The 16,198-nt window shown below is 32.4% G+C and overlaps 1 protein-coding gene across 3 annotated transcripts in view; it reads right to left on the minus strand.

Annotated features, from left to right (window-relative positions):
* The window catches only part of Vps13B (vacuolar protein sorting 13B), a 352,214-nt gene that overhangs the window by 174,861 nt on the left and 161,155 nt on the right, over positions 1-16,198 (minus strand). For all 3 annotated transcript variants that reach the window (XR_015038688.1, XM_085808080.1, XM_085808081.1), the window contains exons 22-26: positions 3,454-4,156; positions 3,129-3,269; positions 1,176-1,511; positions 822-1,063; positions 493-643 (exon numbers count right to left, since the gene is read on the minus strand). Coding sequence is in view for 2 of the 3 variants with exons in the window: in XM_085808080.1 (XP_085664206.1) it covers positions 493-643; positions 822-1,063; positions 1,176-1,511; positions 3,129-3,269; positions 3,454-4,156 (1,573 nt within the window). In the remaining variant the exon portion in view is untranslated. The remainder of the gene's footprint in view (positions 1-492; positions 644-821; positions 1,064-1,175; positions 1,512-3,128; positions 3,270-3,453; positions 4,157-16,198) is intronic.

The raw sequence follows: 16,198 nt of genomic DNA on the forward strand, positions 1-16,198 counted from the left end.
GTGTATGCAAGCCAGTTTCCCTTAGAAAGTCCTCCACGAAGACATCCATCCCTTTAGGCAGATTATGGCAATTATTTAATTATGGCAGTGCTTTGCCATAATTAAATAATCCAATTCAATCCATAGAAAATGGATCAAAAACTTTCACCAAATCTTGCTAATGAAGTATTTGGTACAGAAAGATAATCTATGATCTAATGAAAATGAAACTTGATCTAAACAAAATAAGCATGAAAATAGCATGAAATGAATCTTGATCTAAACGAAATAAGCAGTTATAAAATAGTTTGCAAACTCACAAATTCAAATACTATATATTATTTAAAGAAACATTAAAAGACAGAAAAAGTATATTGCTGTAGAATTATAATAATTCCTTGTGGGCTGCAAGATGATTTCCTGTAAGTTAGCTTTCATCTGTACAAAAATAACAAACAAAATACACAGACAAAAACCCCATTCAAACAATATTACAGCACTGATTCAACTTACCAGAAACTTGTATGAATTGAAAAGCTCCTTTTCTTAAATCATCTACCCAATGTTTTCGTTTCTTTGTTTCATTACCATCTGAATGCTGAGCAGAGCAACTTAGAGTTTTATCTACCACGGAAACCATCATTCTGATGGAATTTATTTGAGTCTAAAAAAATTATACATACATACATACATACATACATACAAATATAATATATATATATACCATTAAATACATACATATACCTATCTATGCATGTTTATATTCATGTAATGCAGAAATAACATATATTAAAAGAACTGCATTATTATTTTAAAGAACTGAACAAAAACTTTACACTAACCAATAATTCCTCCTCAATGGCTTTAATGATTTCTTTTAGTTTCAAAATATGGTGTAGACTCAAATTTAAAAGCAAGCTTTCACCAACTATACAAAATTCAATTTGAAACCATGGGTTGAAATGACATTTGACAGTCAAAGAAACTGACAAAGGTTGCAAAAAATTCCATGTTTCCTTCACACTATGAGACTGTAATATGATACTTGAAACTTTCACATTCAGTTCAGTACTTTTAAGTTCATCTAAAATAAAGTACAAAGAAAAATTTGTGCTAAGTTGATTATTATAAAATTATTATTTTCAAAACCGAAAAGTAGAACATTATGGGAAGTAAAATAAAAAACAAATCCCTACCTTTGTGTGTTTCAACTTCTGTATTTATGACTACTCTACCAGCAGAAATTATTAATTTTTCTGAAACAGCATCCAATGAAGGCATGAATTCAAAAACCAGCTGAGTTGTATACAGTACAATCTTCTCAAAAAATTTCAGTATCTTCAGCTTAACTGGAAACTGAAAATTACTATCCATATACACTGACTGTTCATTACAGTTTATGCTGAACTTATAAGGTATGTTTACAGATGAAAATTTTTCTTGACAGCATTTAATAAAAGCCAAAATAGATCCTAATAAATCATTTCTGAAGTTGAATTTCACAGGTCGTTCAATTGAGATTTTAATATTTGCTGGAATGAAGAAAATAACAGCAATTAAATATAAATTTAAATGAAATTTTAACAGTTTGCCTATTACAAAAAGTTATTTAAAATCATACTTAATACCATTATAAACTGAGATGAAATTTTCGAGAATGTGGAGATTTTTTTTAAGGTAGATGTTTTACATGATACAAAAGTTACAATTTGTAATAGCTTAATTAAGCTTAAGATAAACATTGATTCAAATTTGAAAATCTGCACCTTACAGAAAAAATAGCATGAAATAAATATTTGTTCATCTTTCAGATGAACAAAATACAAATATAAAAGGGGCCAGTTAAAACCCATTATTGAATTTGTTATACAGTCAAAAGTCTTTAATCGAGACGTCCATAATCTGGATGTATAGATATGCATAGGGTGCATAGATAGCATGCAGAAATTATAAAATTAAAAATATGAAATCATAATTTATGAAATAAAGAGCAATTATGATCTAAAGGGTATCAAAATTTACAAAAACAAAAGCTTAATATTTATTTGTTTACTTTATTAAACATTTCAACACGCACATGCGTAAAGCATACATTATGAATAATCGAAATTAGAAAATTGCAACCAGAAAACTATTTGATTTGTATTTGTGATATTTATAAAGTCGAGGAATTTGATTTAAATCAAATCAAAGATGGAGTACATCGAGATGAAATACTACATTTAGTAAGGAATTATAAGCCGAATAAAATAAAAACATCTGCCCTGGAGATAAGAATAGTGCTGACAGATCAACTTCCAGTTCATTGAGCGCCGTGATGCCCCCCCCCCGCAGAGCAGCGTGAAATTGATAAACAGATTTTGGAATGGTTAGAGAAACAAAGGATACGCCTTTATCAAATTTTTGCAGCAATTCCACTTTTTGTTTGATGGACATCGAAACATGCTTTCGTTTTGTAGATCCTTTGGCAGCTCCAGAATCGGAAATTCTTTTTGACATAATCGAAAGTTCAAGCTTACTTTTATAAAATTGCTCTAACAGTCTGGAAAAAAATAATAAGCCCGACATTATGTTAAGCAATGGATTGATTCTAAAGAACATTACTTCAAATAAATCAAAGTCAATAACTTACTTGTGTACTTTATTATTTTTATCTAACGTAAGTTACACTTTTAAAATGCTGCACCATGGAAAATATAGTAAAGCTGTTGTAGATACATCCCTAAATACATAAAATACTGCATACAATTCTTCTGAAAACAGACATCAAATACAGTAATATGTTTAGTAGTTAAACCTTCTGGCTGCAGGATCTGCGAACAGCATGCTTATCATTTATCCTGAATATATGTGGGGAGTCCTTATCACATCAGGACTTAAAATTTGCAGAACATTAATGTAGCAACCACTATTCCTTCATCAACTTATGTTTTCATTTCCCACTAATGATTTCATTTGAATCAAGATCTGCATTTTTATTAATTTTATATTAAAAAAAAAGGTTCCTTCATATACACAGAGCTATTACTACTTAAATCAATACACAGCCATTTCAAGCAAATAAAAATATACTTAAGTTATAAAATTCATTTACAAGAAATATTATTATAACAGAAAATATAAATCAAGTACTTTTCTAAAACACGTACCTGGATCATTGAAAAAATCGGTACATGTCACAGTGAAAAATGCAGGGGGAATACCAGTTTTTTCATTTGGTTCTCCAGGTTTTGTTTCCAGATAAGGAAATATGAAATCATCATTTACAGGAGTACATGATTTATGCAATTCTGAAATATATGTCGTCAGTCTTAGTATTGTTATAAAGTATATCTAATATATGATTAACTACAAAATTATGAAACCATTTTCACAAATTGCAAACTAACTGTAATAAATACATTAACAGAAATAAAACAATTTAGATGCTTCATATAATATAGTTAGTTAAATTTGAAAATGTACATTGCTTACTCTTAACTGTATGTCCAGATGGTGATCCATATAATCGCAAATCAAAGCAGGATGATTCAAACTTCTGTGAAGATGGGTGACAAAGTATGTATGTGTGAGGCTGTACAATAGACACACATGCAAATGGGTGCAATACAGTGAAATGGTAGTATTCAGATGAAGTGGCACTCTTGTTACTATTCTTATCAACAGAAAATGGAATTTTATGTTTTACTTGATCAGTTTCTAGATGTGACTTTACTTTTGAGCTCTTATCAGAAAATACTTTTGAAACAACAGTTTCAGTCCTCAATTCTTTGGCTGAAATTTCATGTCCAGAAGAATTTAAAGTTTCGTCATGATAAAAAAGCATGATAGATACTGATCCTGCAGTTATCAGTATATCAAAAGGCACAAAATTATACTTCAAGCTTTTCTCACTTTTAGTTGAGGGAGGTATATTATTTGAAGAATCGTGAGTAAAGCATGATGGTATATAAATTTGGAATTCATCACTTGTTTGTGAACCAGATACTTCATCTTCTGAGGTGATTTTAGAATTATTAGTACTTTTCTTCTGATTAAAATGAGACAATGCTCCATAGAAGAAGTTCAAATTACTTTTCAACAATGAGTAAATAAAGCATGTTTTTTCAATACTTAAATACAAGAATATGTCACTTGTCACACTAACTTCAACAGATATTCCAGCTACTGCAATTTTCTGAAAACATCAAAATAATGATTTATTATGCTGTAGGAAAAATATATAAAACAGCTTCAAAAATTCATACATCCATACATTACATTTTGCTTCATAGTGAGGGCTACTTTTAGTTAAAGTAATTATTAAATGCAATACAATGAAATATAGTTATTCTTTAAAATGTACTAAAATTGTGCAACTGAAGAAATGCTATTACGATTTTATGCATAAAATTTGCAGCAGCACTATTTCTCAAAAGTTAAAATAATTCATTCAGAGGTACATTTGAGGCTCAGGTACTTTTCAGTTAACAAGATGCCAGCAATGTTTGTGCAACAAGATGCCATATGAGGTAACCTGATTACTTAATGACATGCATACTTTGCAATAATGTTACTTTGAATAAGAGAGAAGAAGGAACATTAATAGAATAAATTTTTCTCAGAGATTTCCAGACACATTTTGTTATGTGATGGCTTAATTTGTTTATTCATTTTGAAGAAAAGATCAACATGAATTACAGGTCTGATGATACAAAACAGCGAAATAAACTTAAGGGTAGCACTGTCCTTTGCCCCGTTGATAAACAGAAGCAAATGTTTTCAAAAATGCTTACAAAGCATCCTGTAATTAATGCAATTAAATCCATACAGTATTTATAACAACATATTTATGTATGTAATGATATTTTTAAAGCAATTGATTAAATTAAATTCTATTTATATTGCGTAATAATGTGTTGGCGATTCTCTACCTAAATTGCATCCCTGTTCCTAAATTTTGGCGAAATCCTTTCTTTAGTATAAAATATTTTAACCTGTTGGCGCCCGCCAAATCGCCAAACTCATAAATCTGTCATATTACATAAAGTACTTAAGAACACTCCTGATGAGAAGATAGCGTCACCTCGTGATTTCAATTAATATCGCTGATTGGAGGAGCTTCGTGACGTACACATATGTATAAGTAGGGTTTCTGCTCAAGGTACGAGGAGAACGCTTACGAGATGGATGCTAAAATAAACCTACCACTTTATATTCCAAAATTTGTCTCATTCCTGTTGCCCCGGCTGAACAAAACAAATAATGTATGAGAAATTACATTTCAGAAAGCCGGTAGGATACCACCTTCAAAGGGATTATCTAAAAAAGAAAATACCCCAAGGATTATACGGATAAAATGTTACGCACTTTAGATCGACTTCTATGTTTTTACATTTTTCTCTAGGCGTTCTTGCTTCAAGAGAATCATCCTTCTCTTACTTGTATTCTGGTATTCTGCAGATTATTTTACGTCCAGAGAAGCATCCTTCTGCCCCTGTGATGTGTGATCTGTGTTTCCATCGAAAGTTCGTCGTTCATCAAATGTGCTCTTATCGTTGACCTACTTTTGAGGATGGAAATCTTTCCCTACGTCTACGCCGTTCTGTGTTGCTCTCGAGAGCTTTGTGCTTGTGTGGTGATTGATCGTGTTTTGCGAAAATCTAATCAAGAGTGCACAAAAATGTGTATTTTCGTGTCGATTTCATCACTCGTATTCTCATCACAATAAGTCAAACAGAAGCAATTAGTAAAAAGATTGGCGATGCAAATGATATTATTACTATTGAGTTATAATTACTGATTTAATAATAGTGTTCTTATTTTGAAAATTTTAAAAAGTATTATTTTGGTATAAATGTTTTTTAAATTTGGTATTTAAAGGATGTATTTTGGTTTTAATATTGTTTTGGGAAAATTTAAAGAGTATTATTTTTGAGTTAGTTTTATTTATGAAAGTATTATTATAGTTTTATTTATGAAAGTATTATTATAGTTTTATTTATGAAAGTATTATTAAGAGAATAATGGCTAATGAAAACCTCTCTGATCCTGATGATTCATTAAGGGCAGCTAGCGCTGAACCTGAAACAAGTATAATTCCCTTTGACGCGCAGAATGATATGGATATAAATTCATGGCTTGAGTACTTTAACAAAACTCATTTAGATAAAGATGAAACGTGGAAGCTTAATAATGTAGCTCGATATCTAAAAGGTAATGCACTTAGCGTATATGTCAAAAACTGCCATAAAATTACTAAATATGTGGAATTAGTCCAAATTTTAAAGGAAAATTTTTTCGACCCCACTTTAACTACGTTTGGTGATTTTGCCAATTACAAGTACAATCATAAAGAGGACATAACGCAATATTTTCGCAAAAAATTAGATATTGGTAAAAAATTAAATCTAACTCATGAAATGATGTTGGAGGGTCTGACGGATGGCCTTCCTATAGAATTAAAATCCTTAATGATGATCAACTCACCCTCTGACCCCATCTCTTGGCTTACTCATGTCCATAAGCTTATTAAGATTAGAGAAAATCAACAAATCAAAAATGCACCTCCCAGATTTGTTACTCCGATTGAGAACAGTCCCCAAGATTACAATCGATTTAATAGAAGTAGAATTTCAGCTACTGTGAGACAAGATTCTCCTAGACCCAACAATTTCCAACGTTTTCAGAGACCAAGTAATTTTTATAATCGGTTCAGTGGTCCAAGATTTACAAGCCATCATAATTATAATTCTCAAAATGGATTGCCATTGCCACCCAGTCCCTGTAGACTTTGCACCCGGAACGGAATCCCAAATGCTTTTCACTGGTTTCAGGTTTGTCCTTTCAGAAGGGAGAGATCTGATACACCTAATGTTACGCCCCTTGCAATAGAACCAACCCCAGAAACCCCTCACAGTAGTTGACTATTAAAGGTGTATTATTAAAGGTGACTATTAAAGGTGTCGGGATATTTGGTGACTATTAAAGGTGTCGGGATATTTGCCCAATAAGAAACGTCTAGAGTGTGTTGTAGACAGTGGTGCCACCATATCAATAATTTCTTCCAAAACAGCTAGACAATTACGTTTAAAAGTACAAAGAGTTAGATCATTTTCAGTAACACAAACTAAAGGAAAAATAATCTTCAACAAAATATGTTGTATACAAATGAAAATTGGACGGATTAGTAAACAAATTACCTTGTTTGTTCTCTATAATAATTTGAATTATGTAATTTTAGGACTTTATGAATGCAAATTATTTGAGTTGAGTATTGATTGTACTAATTTAAAAATTAAACAGAGAGCTATTGTACTTAATGATGACTGCCATTTTGACAGCCGACCCATATCTCTACACCTCCAACTTCAAGGTGGTACAACAAATGTTTATCCATGTGTTAATAATAATGATGATGATGTAAGAAATTTTCCAACCTGTAAATCTCGGACTACAAATCCAAAGGAATTAGTTTCTCAGTCTAACATTTATGTGAAAAATGCTGTTTCTAATACTGTCGATAACAAAGAGTATAACTTGGAAAAATTGTTAAATGATTATTCATCTGTGTTTTCTAAAAATAAGTATGATGTAGGAAAAATTAATATTGAACCTCAACGAATTAATTTAAATTCTGAGTTGCCTGTATCATTAAGACCTTATAGAACATCCCCTATGGAAGAAGAGGAAATTAAGACCCAAATTGATCAATTATTACAAGCAGGTATAATTAAAGAAAGTTGTAGCCCATATTCGTCCCCCGTGACTTTAGTACTTAAACGTGAGGAAGGAAAAAAAACTAGATTGTGTATAGATTATCGAAAATTGAATTCCCTGGCTAAAACAGATGCAAACCCTCTTCCTCGCATTGACACTTTGTTAGACAAGTAAAGCAAAAGTATTTTCTACAATTGATTTGAGATCTGGTTTCTGGCATATCCTGATTCACCCTGCAGATACTGAGAAATTAGCTTTTTGCACGAATTTTGGATTATTCGAATGGTTAAGACTCCCTTTTGGTTTCAAAAATGCTCCTGCAATTTTTAACAGAACAATTAGACGAATATTAACAAAAAATAAAATTAATTTCGCTTGCAGTTACTTTGATGATATAATCGTTTACTCTTCCTCTGAGAAGGAACATTTAGAACATTTAAAAATTTTATTTGAGGTGTTTAAAGAGGAGCATATTAAATTGAATCGAAACAAATGTGTGTTCGCCCGAGATCAGATCACATTTCTTGGCTATGAAATAAAAAATGGTAGAATAATTCCCGATAACCATAATATAGAAGTTATTAAGAAACTTAAAAACCCCAGTAACACCAAAGAGTTACAAAGAGTTTTGGGAAGTGTGAATGTGTATCATAGATTCATTCCGAATTATGCAACTATTAGAGCTCCATTAAACAGACTCTTGAAAAAAGATGTCAAGTGGAAATGGGATGACCAATGTCAAAAAGCTTTCGACGAAATGAAAAGAATACTGATTTCCAAACCTGTTTTACAATTGTATGATTCCAGTAGGCCATGTCATATTTTTGTTGACGCTTCTCAAACTGCTGATGGAGCTGTTTTGAAACAACCAGATGAAAATGATGTCCTTCACCCTGTATCATATCATTCCCGAACTTTAAGAAATTATGAGAAAAATTATACGATTACTGAGTTAGAATGTTTGGCCATAGTAGATGCCCTAGACAAATTCTATTACTATCTGCATGGACAAAAATTTGTTATACATACGGACCATGCGGCCCTCGTTTGGCTCAAAAATGTTAAAAATTTAAAAGGTAGACTCTTCCGTTGGTCACTCAAACTAAGTATGTTCAATTATGAAGTAAAGTATCAGAAGGGCTCTACCAATATTGAAGCTGACATGCTTTCTAGACATCCTGTTTCACAGCACCTCCAACATTATGTACATTTACTTGATAGAAATGAAATAATCCAACAACAAAAAACTGATAATGTCTGCGGAAAAAATTACCAAGAGATAAATGATATGATGGTAATTAAGAAAAAGAATTTTTATAAAATTGTAGTACCTAAATCTTTAAGATTAAAATTGTTGAATAAAACCCATGAAAATTTTGGTCACCCGGGAGTTCAAATTATGCTTAACTTAATCACCCCTCAATATTATTGGCCTCATATTAGCGAAGATATCGGAAATTTTGTTAAACATTGTCATACTTGTCAACTTAATAAAAAGAAAAAACAGAAAAAATTTGGTCTTATGCAAGACGTACCCCCAACCGACAAACCTTTCGAATGTCTCTCTATTGACACTGTGGGAGGATTTAATTATTATAATTCTACAAAAAAATATTTGCATATAGTTATTGACCATGCAACAAGATATGTCTGGGCGTTTCCCTCTAAAAGTGTAACTTCAGAAACCTATGCCAATTGTCTAAAACAAATATTTCAAATACAAGTCCCCGAAAAAATTCTGAGTGACAGGAATGCAGCCTTCACTTCCTCTAGATTCAAAAAATTTCTTAAAAAGCATAATGTTAAACAACTTTTAACTTCATCTCACCATCCCCAGACAAATGGTAAAGTAGAAAGAGTAAATCAATCAATAGTAAGTCGACTAAAATGTAAAGTAAATTCTTCTTCTAAAAAAGTACCGTGGACTAAAGTGCTAGAGCAAGTTGTTATCGAATATAACAACTCCCCTCATACGGTAACTAAGTTCACCCCAGCATACTTACTATTTGGTAACCTCCCTTTTGAATCTCCAATTGATCAAAATAAATACCCTTCCTTAAATGAAGCAAGGGCTTTAGCAAAGAAAAGAACTATCGAATACCACCGAAAGAATAAAACTAGATATGACATCAGATTTGTAGAATCTAAATTTCAACCTGGAGATTTTGTCCTTTACGAGGAATTTGAATACCCAAATACTAGAAAATTGACTTCACCCTATTCAGGCCCTTATCAGATTATGAATAAATTATCTGAAGTTAATTATGAAATCGACAGGGAAAATTTTCACACGAAGAAACCAACTGAGATTGTACATGCGTCAAAATTAAGGTTCTATTATCCACCTGAAAACTTTAAATTACATCATGAATAAATCAAAATTTATAAATCAATAAACAATCCATAACCCTTCTTTTAGTTTTCATCCTGTTGTCCCTCTTAATAGTTGATTTATCTCTCAGTGCCTGCAAAGTTTGTCTGCCCTTTTCTTTTACTGGGCTCCTTCAAACTTGAGTTTCAGGTTCAATGCACTTTCCGTGTGGGAAACACTCAATTGCGGCTATACTACAAGTAGAGTACTATACCCTCACATTTCCTTGAGCTCATGTTTTCCTATGTTTGTGTTATAAATTGTAGCAACAGTTGAAAAAGTTAAATTTCAGTTGTTGAAATTTCTGAATTTCATTTTATGTTTCTGCAGCATCGTATACAAAAACTGGTATGGATGTTGGAAGTTAAATTTTGTTTTGTTATCATTAATAAAAGAAAAATAGAGTGACAAAATATGTTAAAAACCTAGCAAAATGTGTATTTTCAACAAGAGTATAAGAGCTCTAGTATCGTGACATAAAAACTCAAATGTTTTCAGTGCCAATGCTGATCCATAATTCTAGCGCTAATTAAATGATCCGGAGATCTCCAAAGACCAGTAAAAGACAGAAGATGAGCCTGAATGACAACTCTAATGATTGTACGGACGCATACACAAACTGTGAATGGCATGCCCTAAGATATAAACTTACAAATTCAGTTATATTACTATTTCCTATTGCCGCGTAGCTAACCAGCAATATGTTATTAGTGCTTTATTTGTTCTGCACTTATTACTATATTATAATTAGTTACTATATTATAATTTCATTAATCATTTATTATATTTTATATACTGTATTCAAATATTTTATGTCATATTTTATGTAAAAATTTTGTGTGCCTTGAGGTAAATCCAATCAGTTTTCCTACTCACTTAATTTCCTAATAACTAAATTTTCTGCTCTCACTATCTGGACTGTCTTGGGTCGACGGCCGCGACTGCAAGCCTTTTCAGATGGGGGGGATAATCTGTAATGATATTTTTAAAGCAATTGATTAAATTAAATTCTATTTATATTGCGTAATAATGTGTTGGCGATTCTCTACCTAAATTGCATCCCTGTTCCTAAATTTTGGCGAAATCCTTTCTTTAGTATAAAATATTTTAACCTGTTGGCGCCCGCCAAATCGCCAAACTCATAAATCTGTCATATTACATAAAGTACTTAAGAACACTCCTGATGAGAAGATAGCGTCACCTCGTGATTTCAATTAATATCGCTGATTGGAGGAGCTTCGTGACGTACACATATGTATAAGTAGGGTTTCTGCTCAAGGTACGAGGAGAACGCTTACGAGATGGATGCTAAAATAAACCTACCACTTTATATTCCAAAATTTGTCTCATTCCTGTTGCCCCGGCTGAACAAAACAAATAATGTATGAGAAATTACATTTCATGTATATATTTTGGATTGAATTAAATCGTTATTCTTTCATAAAACTGGATTATTATGGTTGCCATTCCTATCTCTGGTTAGATTTTGCGCTAAAATTTGTGTCATAATAAGAGATGTCCTCAACAGAACAATACCAAAACTAGCAAACCCGATTTGTGTTTACCCATTTGAAATACCAAGATGGAACTGGGTTAGTGAAATATGGTAAATCACACAAAAGGCTATCTTACATTTATAGTAGAAAAAGCAGCCTAACATTACAAATCGTTGCATTATATAAATGGATTCTTTTAAGTTTTAGCAAAATATGACCAAATTCCAATTTCTTCACACCACACATTACAAGAATTAACAATACTGACAGAAAAATCTTAACTTTTATTATTCATTCATTTATTGCATTTAAACAACTTAATGATTTCTCTCAGTAGTTCTCATCTCCATTCTAAATATTATGAATAAGTTATCTCTTCAGAGAGTTCAACAAGTTTTCTAACTCAGAATTCTCAATAATCAAGTTCAAATCAATCTCAAAAATCAGATTAAAAAATAATTAAAATTTATTTTATATACAGGGTGAGCCGTAAATGTTGTGACAAACTTCTAGGGGAGGTAAGGCACATCATAAGGATTAAGAATTACATAAGCACCCATGCCCCAAAATATCAGGCTAAGTGGTAGCAGAGGTAGAAGGTGAGAAAAGAAACAAGAGTAATTAATTTGAAAAATTTATTGGACATGAATACAAATGGTGTACGACAGCTTGAATGTTACAACCAGATGCTCGAAGTTTGCACCATCAGACGCCAAACATGCCTGACACCGACGGACCATTTATTGCCTATTGCCAGACATTTTCATACAAGCCGAGAGTTTCTTTGATTGTAGCAGTTGTGCAGGCGAGTCTTGCCACAAGATCGATTTTAGATACAACAGGATCGTGATACTACACTTTTGATGGCTTTTCACAAAAAGAAACCAAGAATCGGTTAAATCCAATGAGTGTGGTGGCCAGGGAACTGGTCCACCACGCTTAATTCATCGATGCAGGAATGATCTGTTCAAATGGCTACGAACATTCAGTCCAAAATGAGCGAGGGCCCCATCATGTTGGATCATCGTCAAACAAATCGGGGAGAACCTGCTCCAGAAAGATGAAATAATTCGCGGCATTCAAATGGTCCATCGGTTTCAGGCATGTTTGCTGTCTGATGGCGCAAACTTCGAGCATCTATTGTAACATTCAAGCTGCCACACAACATTTGTATTCCATTCTATAAATGTTTCAAATTAATCACTCTTGCTTCTTTTCCCATCTTCTACATCTGCTACCACTTACCCCTGACATTTCTAGGCATGGGTTCTTATGCAATTATTAATCCTTATGATGAGCCCTACCTACCTTAGAAGTTTGTCGCAACATTTACGGTACACTTTGTATACTGAAGACTTGAACGCAAGCTGCCAAGAAATGACATCATGCAGTTATGGCTACTTAAGCAAGAGTGGCTATAGGACAAATGGTGTGATCAATTAATATTCCTGAACATGACTATTCTAATATTAAACATTTTGCATTCGTGTGTGGCTCATAATCAGATTATTCCCACTGCCAAAATCTTATTGGATCCAGTGCTGTGTACACCACTGAGAAAGTACCTACGTAATGTTAAGGATGCATTGAGTGTTAATCAGGCCTTTTCCTGGTGGGTATGCAGCAAATACCCTGCACATAGACAGCAAAATTTAGGGGTGCCAAGTTTAGGTATATTGTAGAGTGGAAGTTGCCTGTACAAAGACAAATACATTATGCAATAGTTTTTTGTCCAAAAGACAGTAAAAAAGACCTTTTCGGTCCAAGAAACAAGAGTAACAAGAAACAAGACCAAAATAAATTGTTAATTATATGTTTAAAATTATATGGGGGGGAGCATACAAAACCTGCACGCAGGTCCTCAAACTCCCAGGAATGGGAGATTGAGATTTTCTTTTTCTTACCTACAATGTGAAAGCATAAACAATTACAATTCTAACTTTAAAACCTTTTAAAATAAAAAATTAATTCTACATCACAACTTTGTATAAAATTAAAGCAAAATTTTTCACTAGAACCAGGGTTTAAATTCCAAAATCATAGGGGATAGTGTTGTTTGCAGACACAACACAGTAATTCAACACTATACACTGCGAAAAAAAAGGGACAGTTATATATCTCTTATTCTTCTGGGCCGATTGAGGAAATTCAAATTGTGTTTCCCATGTCTCGAAAGCATAACTTAGGATATATATTAGATTTATATATAACATTGTTCTAATATAGTATGATCTTAAATTCACTTAATTCGAAAACAAGCTATTCTAATACTTGCACAATAGCTGTAAAGTAATATAATAATAATTTATTTACTAAAGAAATATTGATTATATTATCTCCTAATATTAACTTTAGTAGAAGTATCTGAAAAGAGTGAACCCATAGGTAGGAAGTTTAATTCCGAAAATTGTTTTAAAGTAACTTGAATGTAAATTGTTAAAAATGTTTTATGGGGCATTGAAATAAATCATGAATAACAAAATTTCAAACTTTGAAAAAGAAATTAAATTAAAAGCAAGTAATTATTGCTATTGATCGGAAATTAGTTGACTTTTCAAGGGGAACAAACCAACTCCCGTTCAATGAAAATTGATTAATAAATACGAAGGTGTTTTGTCTTTTACTCAAGTAATAATGGTGATGCCAAAATGGCAAATTAAGTTAGGCCAAATAGTTCCGTGAAGTGAAGGTATTTAGAACCAAAGTAGAGTACCAAAGAACTCATTCTGAATTAAGCATTTTCGCTAATACAAATTTTGAGTGAAAAGCAATTTATGTAGTAAAATTGATTAAATACTTGAGTAATTGTCCCCTGACACCCCCGCTTTTATGCATGTTAATTCAAAACTATTTGTATAAAAATTAAACATTGGTAATCTTAAATTGGAATTATGAAATAGAACTCAAAGAAATTGAAATAAATATTAGAAAATTAAGAAACATAATGCTATCTTTGCAAAAACAAATCAAATAATAAAAATTGAAAAATTAATATATATAGGATATATAATAAGAAAAAAAGGGAATGTACATGAAGATATAAAAGGCCAGAAAAAGAATTAATTAACTTACAGTCTTTCTAGTGGGATAAGGGCAAAGTGTTACACAAAATCGGATTTTTTGTGAAACAATTCACCAATTTTTTTCCATATTTCGATTCTATGACACAAATTATGCCCAGATATTAAATTTTGTCATTTTTGGTGAGAAATTTATGGAAAAATTCAAAACTGTATCTTGGCACATTTTGTTCAGTTTGCACCAAGATTAATTCCCTTGGAGAACTTCTTAATTTATAGCAACCTATTTTCCTTTTCTTCTTTTCGTTGTAGAGAACAGACTACAACCAAACTGACAGGTTTTGTAAAACTTGACAGTTTGGCATAATTTGAACAACAGAATCGAAATATGGGAAAAAATTGGCATGTCATTTCAGAAAAAGTCCGATTTTGTGTCACAATACCTATATTAGAACAATGCTATATATAAATCTAATACATATAATAGGTTGCGCTTTCAAAACATGAAAAATGCAAGATGATTTTCGTCAATCGGCCCAGTACAACGGGAGATACAGAACTGTCCCATTTTTTATTTTTTGCAGTGTACATACACCTACTAACTAAAATTTGGGAAATGGTGACCCAGATCTCACACAAACAACTATAAATATATTTCAGAGTTCTTTTATATACGAGGTTATTTTTCAAACAAATTAAAAGTTGCTACATCTCATAACCAGAAAAGGAATTAGCCTGGAAAAATGAATTATGCCCACCGGCGGCCGAGCGGTAAAGTCGCTGAATACAGGTAGTTTGGTCCGAGGTTCGAATCTCACGACTGGCTGGCTGCATGGGTGTTTTCGTGGTTTTCTCCATGCGTAACGTGTATACGAGCCAGTATCCCTTAGAAAGTCCCCCACAAAGGCATTCCTTCCCTTAGGCAGATAGCCCTCGAGGCTCTTCCATAATTAAATAATCTAACCTAACCTAAAAATGAATTATCTTAGAGATCAAGAGACCAAAATCATACTGATTCTAATCAAATTAATCCACCTTTTTGTCTTTTAAAGTGCTATTATGTTTATTTTCATACTTAGAATACTGGTGGTTTGTAGAAGCTTATTCATTACCTAGTCATTGGTCTCATGTTCAGATCTGGATAAGCCATGGGTGTTTATGACTATAAAGTCGGTAGAATGGAAGCATATAAGCCCTATCTATCCTGAAGTTTTCTAGAACCGGAAATGTTTGGGAAGGGAGCAAAAATCCATTAATATAAATCAATTTATGTTACAAAATGTTCTATGCAAGTATTTCTGACATGCTTAGTGGTGTTGGTGTATTTAATTATGGCAAAGCACACTAGGGCTATCTGCCTAAGAGGAGGGATGCCTTCGTGGAGGACTTTCTAAGGGAAACTGGCTCGTATACACATTACACATGGGGAAAACCACGAAAATGCCCATGCAGCTAGCCCGTTCGTGGGATTCGAACCTGGGACCAAACTACCAGTGTTCAGCGACTTTACCGCTCGGCCGCTGGTGGGCTCTGACATGCTTAATCAAACAGTGCAATTTCATTCTCCTTAACATAATTCTGCAGTAAGCAAAAGAAATAAATATACAAAGGACAGGGTAGAAAAAGAAAAGAAT

Source organism: Stegodyphus dumicola, chromosome X1, assembly GCF_044657685.1.
Source record: "Stegodyphus dumicola isolate Sdum_Otavi_A_Nest chromosome X1, ASM4465768v1".
In the NCBI taxonomy this organism is placed as follows: domain Eukaryota; kingdom Metazoa; phylum Arthropoda; class Arachnida; order Araneae; family Eresidae; genus Stegodyphus; species Stegodyphus dumicola.